General features: G+C 33.5%; 2 protein-coding genes across 2 annotated transcripts; both read left to right on the top strand.

The window, feature by feature from the left end:
• Positions 1-714: 714 nt before the first annotated feature.
• On the top strand, positions 715-11,759 carry LOC139787223 (uncharacterized). Its single transcript, XM_071726299.1, has 7 exons — positions 715-810; positions 7,601-7,799; positions 8,519-8,687; positions 8,802-8,997; positions 9,236-9,430; positions 9,578-9,708; positions 11,751-11,759. The coding sequence occupies exons 2-7, from the start codon at positions 7,615-7,617 to the stop codon at positions 11,757-11,759; spliced, it is 885 nt and encodes a 294-aa protein (XP_071582400.1). The 5' UTR covers positions 715-810; positions 7,601-7,614.
• LOC139787222 (uncharacterized) lies at positions 1,732-5,099 on the top strand. Its single transcript, XM_071726298.1, has 7 exons — positions 1,732-1,739; positions 1,898-2,651; positions 2,976-3,252; positions 3,409-3,600; positions 3,970-4,304; positions 4,611-4,800; positions 4,879-5,099. The coding sequence occupies exons 1-7, from the start codon at positions 1,732-1,734 to the stop codon at positions 5,097-5,099; spliced, it is 1,977 nt and encodes a 658-aa protein (XP_071582399.1).
• Positions 11,760-15,176: the final 3,417 nt, after the last annotated feature.

A 15,176-nucleotide genomic window follows, 5' to 3' on the forward strand; every position in this document is an offset into this window, starting at 1 on the left:
ATAAATTGACGATTGACGAATTATGTATATTACAAATATGTTACTATGTAATTTTATCATTTTCGTACGAGCAACAACATTAATGAACAGCACAAACCTTAAAGGTTATATTATGTACACACATATACAATGATTAATTATTATTATTGCTCATTAATGTAGTTACTCGTACAAAAATAATAAAATTACAAAACAACATATTTGTAATATATGTATGAATTTTTATTACTTTTATTTTAATTACATGCCACAACGTCACATGTATATTTTTAGAATATTTATTATTTTATATATGGCGAGTATGCATATGTCAAAATCATATATGTAATACTTTAAAGGCCATGGCGCGTACAAAAATTTTAGTAGTAATCGCAAGGCCGTAAGAAAATTGACCAATCACAATCAATTATTCTTTGACTGCAAGGAGAATTATTAATTATGATTGGTTATTTTTTTTACCGTCTTGCGATTACTATTAAAATTTTTGTACGTGCAATGGCCTTTGGAGCTCAGACATAATGAGAAAAATAAGGAATAAGATAAAGGAATAAGGAAGAAGGCATGTTTGCTCGTTTTTTTCACTTTTTTCACATTATTCTTCATATATCTTTTTTAATTTCTTTATCGTTTTATGATTCAAATATATTCTAAAATTTTAAATTTGTGTATCTTAATGGTTCTTTTCAGTTTGTTCTGTGTCAAAGAAATACTTAAGCAGAATCTCAATTAGGACTTAAGCGTGTGTAAATTCTTGAAAGGTACTGGAAGAGACTTTTGGAAAGGTATTGGAAATAATTATTAAATTATCAGGTATGTGTAAATTTTTTACTTTCATGATTTAGAAAAATATGATGATGATGATGATATGATGATGATGACGTTGTTTTTGTCGTTGTTGATGATATTGATGATATTGATGATGATGATGATAAAATTGATTATTATTGCTGTATATGTATATGTACGAAATTTATATATTTTATAGTAATATTATAAAATTATTTAAAAATTTTAATTATATGTGTTTAGGTGTGTTTACAATACGTACACACATAAAGTAAAATATAAAGATTAAATTTGTATTTTTATTTTTTAATAAATAATTTAATAATTATTGTATTTATTTGGTGAAGTAATAATTACATTGAATATTTTCGATATTTATATACTTCAATAAAATGCCAAGACGTAAAGTAGAACGTTCGAAAGAAGAAGAAGAGGAATTTCAACGACGACGTCGTGAGAGAAAAGTGCAAAATCAATATAATCGCCGACAGATTGCAAAAAAAGCAATTAATAAAAACAATGTAGTAGTTAATGAAATATCTGATACTAACTCTATTGCCAATACATCATCTGTTAGTAATGTAATACAAGATGTCACGTATACAGAATATCAATCTGATACTAACTCTATTGCCAATACATCATCTGTTAGTAATGTAATACAAGATGTCACGTATACAGAATATCAATCTGATACTAATTGTATTGCCGGTACATCGTCTGTTGATCAAGTGATACAACGCATTACACGTGCAGAACATCAATCTCGTTATCGATTACGTAAGAAAGGACAATCTCATTTAAATATTAATATGATATCAGTTGATAATTTAGTTGAACATTATATTGGCCCTATGGATGTGTCGTGTATTCACTGTAACGCTAAGCATTTTATAGCTGAAAAAATTATTAATAGAGGAAATTCGTTTCATGATTGTTGTAATCATGGGGCAGTATGTCTTGAATCATTACCCATATGTCCTCATTTTTTACGTACTTTATTTGAAGGAAATCATGCAAAATCTAATCGTTTTTTCAAAAATATTCGTAGTTATAATAGTTCATTCTCATTTGCATCATTTAACGCTAATTTGATTAATTTTCAAAATAGACGACCTGGTCCATATTGCTTTAAAATACAGGGTCAAATATATTATCAATTTAATACAGCATTGCATGCTGCGCCAAATGAAAATCCAACTTATGGTCAACTTTTTATTGTAGATTCAAATGAATCTATAGATTATCGTCTTAATGATAATTCAAATTTGGATTTGGAAATCGTGCAAAATCTTGAGCACATAATGCGAGAATATAACGTGTTTGCTCAATCATATCAAATGATGGGTGAAGAATTAGAAAATCAACGACAATTAGAATTGAATCAATTGGAATTACAATTATTATTTAACTTAAGACCAGAAACGGATCGACGTCGATATAATGCCCAAAGAACGAATGAAGTTGCTGCTGTTTTCACTACAACTGCTGATGGAGAAATCCCTGAATCATACGTTGTAGTACGTAATAAAAATACCAAAACTTTGCAAAATATCAGTATCATGAACCCAAATGTTGAGCCATGGATTTATCCATTGTTTTATCCATACGGTACTCAAGGATGGCATTGTCATTTAAAGAAATTAAATAGTGACAAACGTATAAGTAGAGGGCAATATGTCAAGTATCGCATGGCTATTCGTGATGATTTTAATATTTTTTTATTAGGACGACGCTTATTCCAACAATGGCTTGTAGACAATTATGTAAGAATTGAAAGAGACAGAACGGAATATTGCAAAACTCATCAAAAAGAGTTGCGCTCTGAAACATATCAAGGTTTAATAGATTATATGCAAAATATGGTAAATAATTTAAATGGACGTATTGGAAAAATGGTTATACTTCCTTCTACGTTTATCGGCTCACCACGTAATATGTTTCAAAATTACCAAGATGCAATGACACTTGTTGTTAAATTTGGTAAACCAGATTTTTTTGTCACAATGACCTGTAATCCAAAATGGCGTGAAATTACAGAAAATCTTTTGCCTGGTCAACAAGCTTATGATAGACCTGATATTTGTGCTCGCGTTTTTAATATTAAAAAAGATTATCTTATAGATGTGATTGTTAAACAAAAATTTTTTGGTGAAGTAGCAGCATATGTATATGTTATTGAATTTCAGAAACGTGGTTTACCACACGTTCATATGTTGATCACTTTAAAACGAAATTTTAAAATAACAACTTCAGAAATTGTTGATAAGTATATATCTGCTGAAATTCCTGATCCATGTGAGAATCATAATTTGCATAACATAATTATGAGACATATGATTCACGGGCCTTGTGGCGATTGGTGTTTAATAGATGGGAAATGTTCGAAACATTATCCAAAAACTTTCGTTGAAGAAACGAGAATGGATGAGGATGCTTATCCATATTATCGTCGACGAGATACTGGTAAGACTTTTGAACGACCTGGTGGATATATAGTTGATAATCGTTATGTTGTTCCATATTGTCCTATGTTATCAGTTATATTTAATAGTCATGTTAATGTTGAAATAGTTTCCAGTATCAAATCTGTTAAATATCTATATAAATATATTTATAAAGGTCATGATGCTGCCTCTATAACAATTGAACCAATAACAGAAAATATAGTTATTGATCATGACGAGATACGCAATTATATTGAGGCACGTTACGTTGGACCTGTAGAAGCTAGCTGGCGTATACTTAGCAAAAAATTGCAAGATAAAAGTCATGCTATAATACGTTTGCCAGTTCATCTACCTAATGAACAAAGTATAATAATTGAAAATGAATCTATTGAAGATGCAATGACTTCTGCCTTAAATCAAGTCACTATGTTAATAGATTATTTTGCACTAAATTTACGCGATATTGAAGCAAGAAAGTATTTATACGTAGATATTCCACGTTATTATACTTTTAAAAAAGAAAAAATTAATGGTAAAACTATATCACATTGGGTTAAACGTAGTAATTATAGGTCGTATAATTGTATAGGTCGAATGTATACTGTTAGTCCAACACAAATAGAATTATTTCATTTACGGTTACTGTTACTTAATGTTAAGGGAGCTACAAGTTTTAACGATTTAAAAACTGTAAAAGAAGAAATTTATCAATCATTTTTGGAAACATGTTTAGCTTTAGGTTTAATTGAAGATGATGATGAATGGAAACGAGCTATGGATGAAGCTGTTGGATGGATGATGCCACGACAGCTTCGTAAATTATTTGTGCGTATTTTAATACATTGTCAACCTTTACATCCTGATGAACTTTGGGAAAGTTTTAAAATAGCAATGTCAGAAGATTATGCGCGACATTTTGGTATGTTACAAGCACAAAAAAAAGTTTATGCACAAATCGGTGCTATGCTTCTTGCTGAAGGCAAAAGTTTCACCGATTTTCCACAAATGGAACAATTAATAGAAAATAATGAAGAAGAAGGTAATGTGACCGTAGAACAAGCAATGGAAGTAGGTATTAGGCAATATAATCAATTAAATGAAAAACAAAAAGAAATAGTTGATTTAATATTAAATAGATTAGATGATAAAAGTCGTAATAGTCATTGTTTTTATATTGATGGCCCAGGTGGATCAGGTAAAACATTTGTATACACAACAATTTATTATTTAGCTCAAATTCGAAAGAAACGTGTGTGTACAATGGCCTTCACAGGTATCGCAGCTACGTTACTTCCTGCTGGAAAAACAGTCCATAAAATTTTTAGATTGCCAGTTCCACTATTTGTTGACTCATCATCTCCAATTAAAATTCAGTCTAAAGAAGCTCAATATTTAAAAGAAATAGATATCTTTATTTGGGATGAAGCACCAATGGCGCCACGATATGCTTTGGAAATTATGGATCGAACATTGCGTGACATTATGAATAATGATGTATTATTTGGTGGGAAAATTGTCATATTAGGTGGTGATTTTAGACAACTTCTTCCAATTAAAGTACGAGGTACACGAAGTGAAATTGTGAATCTTTCTATTAAATTTAGTTTTTTCTGGAAATATTTCGTAAATTTCTCTTTGACAGAAAATATGCGAGTTCTTCCAAATGAAATTGAATTTGCCAAATTTCTATTAAATATGGGTGATGGGATATTAAATGATTTTAATGATAATGTACAAATTCCTGAATGTTGCATAGCACCACCTAATGCAGATATTGTTACAGATATATATGGTGATTTAATACAAAAAAAAGAATTTGACAACATGGCTGTGCGATACTTTCTGCGCGAAATATCGATGTAGATGAAATAAATAAACAAGTTGTTGAATTATTAAATAAAACGGAAGAACGAATTTATACAAGTATAGATAGTGCTATAAATTGTGGCAATAATGGTGACATTAATGAATCTTTATTACCAGAATATTTAAATACTTTGTCTCCATCATCTCTTCCTCCTTACGAATTGCGATTAAGACCGAACTGTGTCATTATGTTAATAAGAAATCTTAATATCAATGAAGGACTTTGTAATGGTACTAGATTAATGGTTATAGAACTTGCAAATCATTTATTGAAATGTAAGATATTAACAGGTGATAAAACAGGAGATATTGTTTTTTTAAATCGTATAACATTGTATTGTGAAAATGTATATCCTTTTACATTTAAAAGGAGACAATTTCCGATAAAATTAGCTTTTGCTATGACGATTAATAAATCACAGGGACAGACATTTGACAAAGTAGGAATAGATCTTCGTAAAGATGTTTTTAATCATGGACAACTTTATGTTGCTTTTTCACGAGTTCGTTCCTGGCAAGCATTAAAAGTTTATCTTGGCGAACAGCGAGATAGTAGATGTGTTAAAAATTATGTATATAAAGAAATATATGTTTAAAAAATTATGGATTATGGATGTTATAGATGTAATTGTCTAACAATGTGGGTCTACGACATTCTATCCAAAATGATATTTGCATCTAGCTATAAAACTTACAAGCCCGCCAAAAAATATTAAATAAGCAATGTTTATCAAAATGATTATAAGATTATTAATATCTTATAATATTCACAAATGTTTGCAAAATTTTTTCAAATTCTTTAAAATACTTGAAAAAAATAGAAAAATTAACGTCAAACATGACAGACTTATACAATCAGCTAGAAGGTCGTTATCAGACAAAGGATTAATATTTAAGACAATTTGAAATCTCTAGAAGGAACTAATAAATATTCAGATAAATTTTTTTGTTTCCTCATAGAAGAAGCTTTGTTTTCATAAACTTCGTATATAGACCTTTGATCGCATATAAAATTAGATCTAATCAACTAAATGTTAATGAATTATACATGAAATAGGGGTAGAAAAGACCGAAGAGAAAATTGTTTTTTTAGTTTTCGATGTTAATGTGTTTCTTATGTTCTAAAACGTCAAAATATTGCATTTAAAAAAATGTCGATACGTGTGTATGTATGTATGTGCCAAATTTACTGAAATTTTTATAATTCTAGAACTAATCAACCAAATCTTAACGAATTATATATGAAATAGGGGTAGAAAAAATTGAAGAATATAATAGAATTAATAAAAATTGCTAATAATAAAGGGGTTACCAATTTCTGTTTTAAAAAATCTATATGATTGCCCTAATTTTCGCAAATTTTGAGATATCGAGTTTTGCCTAAAAAGTGTACAAGTTATACATGTAATCTTATATATAGAACGTATCATTAAAGGAAGGTTGTTTTGAATTTTGCAAAGATTGGTGAAAGGGTTACCGATTTCTGCCTAAAAAATATATAACGTAGACCAAGGCAAATCGGATTATTAATTAACACGCTAAAATAGCTCGTTTGAAAAAAAAACATTAACGAAAACTATCTTAAAACTTATATTGATCCAATTCGCCTCGATCTACCTTAAGTTTGAGGATAGAGTATTATTAAAGGAAGATTGTTAGTGAATTTGGCGAGGATCGGTGAAGGGATTACCGATTTCTGCTTAAAAAGTGTATAAGACGTACATGTAATTTTATATAGAATATTATTAAAAGAAGGTTGTTTTGAATTTTGCGAGAATCGGTGAGAGGGTTACTGATTTCTGTTTAAAAAATGTGTAAGTATCTTTAATGACACTCTATCTATAAAAAAAAGTGTACAAGAAGAAACTTGTACATTGCTTCCTCAGTTTTTCAGTGTGCAAGTAGAAACTTTGTACATTACTTCCTCATAGTTTTTAAATGTACAAGTAGAAACTTGTACATTGCTTTCTTATAGTTTTTAAGTGTGCAAGTGGAAACTTTTACATTGCTTTCTTATAGTTTTTAAATGTGTAAGTGGAAACTTGTACATTGCTTCCTTATAGTTTTTAAGTGTGCAAGTAGAAACTTGCACATTGCTTCCTCCATGAGGAAGTCAAATTAATAAATATCTACTAATAATTATGCATTAAAAAACAGGCTTCCCCATAGAGGAAGCAATGTGCAGATTTCTACTTGCACACTTAAAAACTATAAGGAAGCAATGTACAAGTTTCTACTTGTTCACTTAAACAAGTTTCTACTTGCACACTTAAAAACTATGAGGAAGTAATGTACAAGTTTTTACTTGCACATTTAAAAACTATGAGAAAGCAACGTACAAGTTTCTACTTGCATACTTAAAAACTGAGGAAGCAATGTGCAAGTTTCTACTTGTTTTGAATAATAAAATTACATAAAGTAATTTGTACAAATGTTACTTATTTACTGATTTGTTACACTAATAATTTAATTTTTTCATAAATTATTATATAAAAAAGACATATACATAGACATGGGGAAGAACAATCAATTCTCTGATAATTGCTCCAACGTTGGTGGAACAAATAAATTCTCTGATAATGGCACCAACGTTGATGTAACAGAAGATCAATTATCCAGATGTGAAAAATTAAAGGGTGCAAATTTGCTAACAGCAGATGAAGATCTAGAGCACATTCAAATGTATGATAGGACAGTGTGAGTACTATTTTATATAAAGTATTCTTAATAAAAATGTTTAATATTTTTTTATAATTATTAAATTTCATTGATTTGAATTCTAAATATTAAATATTGAATAGTAAATTAAATATTAAATATTAACATAATTAAGGCTCCTGCTGGCTCGCGAGCCAATTCCGCGTTTTCGCACAGACAGCGTCACACTTGGCAAAACTGTGAACTATAAGGCGTGAAAAATGACACGTCAAAGCAAAATTATCCTTGTAATTTACAGCGTTATTCTTTATTTTAGTGCAGTGTTTTTACATTTAAAATTATTGTGATAGTGTTAAAATACATCGAAGATATCCACTTTATTGTGATTTAATATGTGCAGGCACATACTTATTTCAACTCGGCAACTGTTAAACGGCTTGTTTTCGTTCTTGATTAGATAACATTCACTTCGACAAATGTGGATTACTCATATAAAAGGGGATGTTTCGGTGTATTTTACAAATCTATTTTATCGTTTACAGATGGTATTTTATTAAAAAGCATTTTTATTTTAGTGTAAATCACAAGAATTTTTATGATATACTTTCATGATTTTCTCGCTTCTGACGTCATCAATCCAAGATGGCTGCAGTGAGTGAATAGGAGCCTTAAATATCAAATTTTTATTATTATGAACTGATTTTTTTAAAAGTATATTTTGTAACTATCATACATTTATAATAATGGTATTTTAATAGAGAGATTGTCGGATATGTGGACGGCATAGAAGCTCCACGTAAAATTGGAGATGATAAACAATATAAGTTTTTCAAATTTTACTTGAATAATGGAAAGACCAAACGAATACAAGTCGTTGTATGGAACGAAATTATCGAAGATGTTGAATTCCACATACAACCAAATTCTGTAAATGCTTTAAATATATATATATATATATATATATATATATATATATGCTTTATCAAACGCATCATAATGTATTACAATTATTATTAACTTGTGAAATTATTTATTTTCTAGATTATTCATTTAGACGGAGCATTGGCTCGTCCACCTAAATTTGCTCATTACAACAGTGGCAATGTACCATATGAATTGCAAATTTGTTCAAATACTGTTATTAGCAGTTTGGGTAAATATGAGTTTAACACTGTATCAGATGTACTACCAGAGCGTGTAGAATTTAATGAAGTTATAAATACTTCAAAACGAGTCAGTAAGTTTCTTCATATTTATTATTATTTGCATGATATATATTTATATATTATATTTATGTAATATTTCATACATATATATACGTACACACACACATACACACACACACACAAACACACACACACACACACACACACACACACACACACACACACGCATATATACATATATATATATATATAACTAAAATATAATTTGTTTTTAATATATTATTTAAAATTATAATTATTTTTTACAAGTTTTGGTCGGATATGTAAAAACCAAATTTGGAGCCGTGCATCATAATAAATTTAATAAGCTTATTGGTTGTGGATCATTAACTAATGGAGAATTTAAATTACAAGTTTACATAATAAATTTTAAGGAAGATGAATATGACAAGTTTGATTTTAAAAAAGGTGATAAAATGGAAGCAATTGGTGTAATGCAGACGGGTAAGTAGTTTTGCAATTTATTAAATTTATACTTTAAGATAATCAAATAATATTTTAAAACTATTTTTTTATATACTTTGGTAAAATTTAAATTGATCTTTAATGAGTGTTTTTATTTTTATAATAAGTGTGCAATATATGTTACAGCCGAGCCGCCATATTTTTTGATTCAAAGTTTGAAAGATATAAAACGGGTAGATGGTTGTTTACCTTTGGAGACAGTGATAATGGTGTCTCGTTCGCTTAAAAAAAAATGTTCTGAAGGAAATTTAGTACAGGTAAACATACAAATATACATTAATAACAATAACTATAATTTCGAGAATTTATCTTCTTTTTACTGTAAAATTTGTTACAAATGACTACTGTAAAAAAAAGCATTTTAGTGAGAACGCTCAGTAATTTTTTAGTATAACTGGTTCTTATTTTTAGTTTATTTCCAGATCTAAATATAAAAGTCTATCATAATAAAGAATTACTGAAGGCTCACTGAACTGCTTTTTATTCTGAACTAATGTCATTGTTTTTATTTGTGACAATAATTTTTTTAAATACGTTTGTAAGTATATTTCAGACATGTAGTAATCATATTACTTTTCATAATTCACTGCTACTATTTCAGATTATGACATCTAAAGCAATAAAATACATAATAATAATTATTATTATACAAGACGTATTATAGTAAAAATATTTTTTGAATGAAATACTGTTTGTAGTTAATAGATGAGATTTAAAAAATATACTAAAAATTCTTTTTTTATTTAGGAAAATATTAAATTATTATATAACTCAAAAAACCTTATTTTCTAAAAAACGTTATTTAAAAATTTGAATTACTGTTATTCGAATACTAAATATTTTACAATAAAAACATTGATATATTTTGGTAGAGTAATCAATAATAGTAATCATGAAGCATTTACTTTTTTTTTACAAAAACATTCACTTTTTTTACTTTTTTTTACTTTTTTACTACAAAACGCAATGACACTAACGCTTTTTAATGGTGAGTTTTTTAAATTACAGAACAGATGATATAACGATTACCAGTTTAAAGTTTGTACAAAAACCATTCCAACTGTATAAATAATTAAAAATTTCTATTTTTTGAGTTATGACGCTGTTACATGAGTAGGGGAGACCGGGGCTAAGCCGACAACGGGGCAAACTTGACACTAGGCTTTTTGCCAATTTAAATCTATCGTAGAAACTTGCCTTTCCTACTGTAAATGCGTCTTTATGTGCCAGTATTATCAACGGAATTTGGTAACATTCTGAGTTATAGTGTAATTTTTAACGCGACATAAGCGTTTTTGATAGTGAAAAGTAATTTTTCTGATCTCTCGAAAATGTCTACTCTTTCATCGAGCTTTACTCTTGCGAATCTACCGGTAAGTGATTTTGATGGGAAATTTGATGCTCTATATGAATCCGATAATCGTTTTTGGATATTTTCAAAATTTTCATGTTTTTGAAGTGACAAAAGTGAAAAACGACGTCCGGGGCAAAGTCAACACCACGCCGTTTCGTCGGCTCCCAGTAACAAACGATGCTTGTCATGCAGCCGTATGGCTCATGACAAATGTATGCGCACGTCCGATCGCGAGTTTACCTGCATTAATTGTTTTTCAGACATGAGTTTAGATGAAGATAATTGAAAGTTCAACAATTTTTGTTCTCATTATTTCAAATGATTGTTCTAGCTACTTTATTCCGAATTTTTGTACTTTTTAAATACACAATAAACAATGTATTTTCATTTTCAGACAGTAAAAAATAAGTTCCAGATCAAATTGTGTCGATCAGACAAAGTGTTGAGTTTGCCCCGGCGGGTGTCGAGTTTGCCCCGGCATTTTTCAATTCGAAAATTTGTCTTCGCGTCACTTTTTCTTTTCTGGCGGCAAAACAAAGCGACGTACAGCAAAACTTCCTGAATCAATTTTGTACCTGAAGAAACACTCTTTAAATATGTACCATTGAATTTGCCTAAAAATTTTAATTAAATATTAAAAATTGCCTTTGAAAAAATAGTGTCGGCTTAGCCCCGGTCTCCCCTATATGGTATATATATAGATTTTTTATGAAAGAAATAAAAAGAAAATCTTTTTTAGATATATTTTACATATTTGATTTATCAATTGCAAGTGTTTTACAAAAAAATGTTTCCTTATTAATATATATTGCAAAAATTTTATTAAGTGTCTTCTTGTGTCTGATGTTATAATCTGTGATAGTAGTGATAAATCGTACAAAGTTTGTTATTTACATAAAAATATTGTGTATAAATAAATAAATACTTTTTCTTTTTCTTTTACAGAACCAATAAAGAAAAGTAAAATGGATTAAACTTTTTGATAAATCCAAAATTTTCCAATTTTTTTAAGTTGTTAATCTTCAATGTTTAATTATTCTACCTGTTATTTCTGTATGTATTATATAAATGGATTTTCATTCTGTAAAGTCAATTCGAAGATAATTGAAACTTATAATGTTGATAATTGTTGTTATTCCAGGATTCCTTTCCACCTGTTGAAATTATAGGGATAATAGATTCTACATATGCGCGTAGTACCGGATGGTCACAATCACAATGGCGCTTGCGGCAACGAAGTTCAACGCCAATGAATACTAGCCAGACAGGTAGGCCTATTCTTTCACCTCCGTTATAGTATCGAGCTCGCGTTATCATCTCTTTAAGACGATCGGTTATATATATGAAAAGAGGCAGTCTTATACTCGTTTTGCTCGGTCTTGCTCGATCGGTAGACTGACATGTACACTTGTATATGTGTATGGAAATATTCAGAATTAATTTATATATATTTGTTTAGGCAGTAATGCTGGTCCGTACGACCAAACGACCATGAATAGCAAGGAAGGAATACCCGCGATCCATGTCTAACAGCAGTTCGCAGGGACCTAAAGGCCAAAGAGAACATCAGTCTTATCCTCCTCGTATGCAGCAAAGCGATAAGCCTAAAGAAGTTCTGGTTAAGGTAGTCCTTTCACCTACACACTTAGTCAAGTAACAGTCCGTCATGAGGTAATTGAAAACAAACATTGCAACATCCCAATAATTATAATAATATAAAATATGATTTTACACGCACGATTTAATCGTATTTAATTATTTACTAATTAAAAAAATATCACAATAGTAGTGCGGTTGGAATCGATTTAGGTTAGGTTGTGACCGGACGGCACAAGGTAAGCCCGATCCACGCGGTTATTTTCCTATCTCACGGTCGCCACTCGGTTTGACCTTTGACTACCGAGAAGGTAAATTCGCACCAACGCCCTGTTTCTCGCCAAGACGCTAGTGTTATTCCTGAGTTTCAGGCTAATGTCCTTGCTGGATCACCGTTGCTGTATCCCGTCTCCAGATCCTCGCATTATCGCATACTGGATAAAGGTACGTCTCGACAACTTATACTAATTATGTGCTAAAGTTCTTCTCTTATTGCAGGCCCTGCCCAGAATGGATCGTCGTTGCTGCTGGTCGTCTCCGGATCCTCGCTTTACATCGCATACCAGATCGCCGCTGGACAACGAGGGATCATCGTCAAGGAACAAGGTAAGTAGAAGGTAAGTGCACTAATTGTATAATTAATCTTGAGACTTTGTTTCAGAATTAATAATTCTTTAATCTCCGATCTTTATCTCAGCTCTACAGATCGTTTCACAATTCATAAAGGTGTTTCACAAAGGTGTTGTCACACTTCGGTGTGAATGTCGCTTTATTTGTAACAATTTCCGCAATCGCTGATTTAATTGATCCCAGTGGATTATTTATAACAAAAGACGCTGTTCGCACGATATCTCGTAGTCGCAAGACCCAATGTCCACGATTGTAGTATACTCGATACGCACTTAGAGTCGTCGCCGTTCTATCGCACTGTCACTTAATTGTTGATAACTAATTATCTCTCGCTATTGTTGAACGAGCGTTTAACGCGCAATTACGCGGGAGTTCCCGATTGTTATATATCTCCGGCTACTGTCGAGGTGATCTACTTTCGCGGTATACGCTACTGACAAGACACGTCCGTTCGCTCCGGCGATATTCGAGAGACTGCCTCGATCGGTCTGTCTCGCGCTCGCTCCCCACCGCGCCGAGCTATCCCTACTCCCGGGTTGTTTTCGTCGTTCGATGTGACGTCACAACTTTCTCTTTCTTACTGCGCACGCGCCCCCATACAGCCGCGCGTGATTATCATGCTCGTCCCCGGTGCCCCTATTTCGGACGCTCTCGGGTGGAAATTTCCATGCCCGGTACCACGCGGAGGATCTCGCTCGCCGATACCGCTGCACCAGGTTTTCACCTTTCCCAATTTTGCCGCGCCGCTGACGCCGTCCCGTGCGCACCGCCCCGGGGATGTCCCAGAAGACGATTCCGGGCTGATTCCCTGGAGAAGATGTCCGGGTGCTGTGGAAGTTGTCGGCCGTTGACGCCGACCTGTGCGCACCGCTCAGGAGGTGCTCCGGAACACGATTCCGGACCGACTTCCTGGGGAAGTTGCCCGGGTGTCTTTTCAGTCGTCGTCTTTTGACGCCGACCTGCGCGCACGCCTCTGGAGAAGCTCCACGACCCGATTCCGAGCCGACTTCCTGAAGAAGTTGCTCGCTTGTCCTTTTGGTCGCCGGCCATTGACGCCGACCTGTGCGCACCCCCTCGAAAGTGCTACGCAAGAGGATTCCGGGCCGACTTCCTGAAGAAGTTGCCCGTGAGACCTTTTGGTCGTCGGCTGTTGACGCCGACCTGCGCGCATCCCTCTGGAAGCGCTCCGGAAGAAGATTTCGGGCCGACTTCCTGTGGAGGTCGCCCAGGTTTCTCCCTGGTGGTCGGACGATGACGCCGACCCGATAGGCGGGTGTCCCAGGTCCCCGTGGGCCCGATTCGAACCCTTGCCCCTGGGAAGAGGTCCCCCTTTGGTTTACCTGCGCCGCCGACGACGCCGACCTTGTAGTCGCGTGTACTAGGTCCTATCGTTACCTTCCCGGACCCTGTATCCTGGAGATTGTCGCGTTTCACCGACCTGTTGCACCTCTCGCCCCGCTGGCCTTGGTGCGTCTAAAATAAAGTCCTTCTGCACTGTGAAACGCCGTTTAACGAAAATAAACTGTTTTATTGGTTTGGCCAGCGGCCCGTCACGTAAAACTTATTCTACCTTATGCCCCGAGGGCTACGTATATCTGTATCTTAAGTGCCATATGGGCTCGCAATATTTATCCGCTATTCGGCTTATGTCTAAGGGGCCTTTATAACCGCGGCCGTCGTCATAACCAAAACAAACTGTATATACATCGTCCAACTAAAAGAAAAGAACAACACAAATCAAAACCCTGTGTCGTGAACGACTTAAAATTACGACGCTGATCCGATTGGACGCGGCCCCCGCATTTTCCACGCGCACCGACCCTCTACTCGGTCTCTTCCTCGCCGCTCGACGGCGACAGGAATTCGTCCGACGGCGGATCCACTGGCCCGCCGGCACCGGTACCCATACCATCGGCGGCTGCAGCGGGATCTCCCGGCTGGTCGCGGACTCCTCGCTCAGCCCTGCGCTGATCGACCCGTGCGGCGAAATCGTGGGCATGTCCCGTGGTCGCTCACCCCCCATTACGAACGGCCTATCGCCTTCGCTAGCCGTGCTTGGCGGCCACCACCGTTCGTTCGATCACGACACGGGGTGATCCCCGCCGGCGCACGACCGCCTTTGGAGAGAGCGGTTGCAAGGTCAGC

This window comes from Temnothorax nylanderi, unplaced genomic scaffold (genome assembly GCF_030848795.1).
Source record: "Temnothorax nylanderi isolate EJ_2023f unplaced genomic scaffold, tnyl_v1.0 TNYL_tig1344_pilon, whole genome shotgun sequence".
In the NCBI taxonomy this organism is placed as follows: Eukaryota; Metazoa; Arthropoda; class Insecta; order Hymenoptera; family Formicidae; genus Temnothorax; species Temnothorax nylanderi.

What these genes read in the sequence shown, in the direction of transcription:
- LOC139787222 (XM_071726298.1), top strand. An exon ending in TTATCGTCGACGAGATACTG is followed by an intron (nt 3,253 to 3,408) that starts GTAAGACTTTTG and finishes ATATTTATAAAG; the next exon opens with GTCATGATGCTGCCTCTATA. An exon ending in TCTTCCAATTAAAGTACGAG is followed by an intron (nt 4,801 to 4,878) that starts GTACACGAAGTG and finishes TCTCTTTGACAG; the next exon opens with AAAATATGCGAGTTCTTCCA.
- LOC139787223 (XM_071726299.1), top strand. Translation starts at nt 7,615, where the DNA reads ATGGGGAAGAACAATCAATTCTCTGATAATTGCTCCAACGTTGGTGGA. An exon ending in CAAATGTATGATAGGACAGT is followed by an intron (nt 7,800 to 8,518) that starts GTGAGTACTATT and finishes GTATTTTAATAG; the next exon opens with AGAGATTGTCGGATATGTGG. An exon ending in TCCACATACAACCAAATTCT is followed by an intron (nt 8,688 to 8,801) that starts GTAAATGCTTTA and finishes TTTATTTTCTAG; the next exon opens with ATTATTCATTTAGACGGAGC.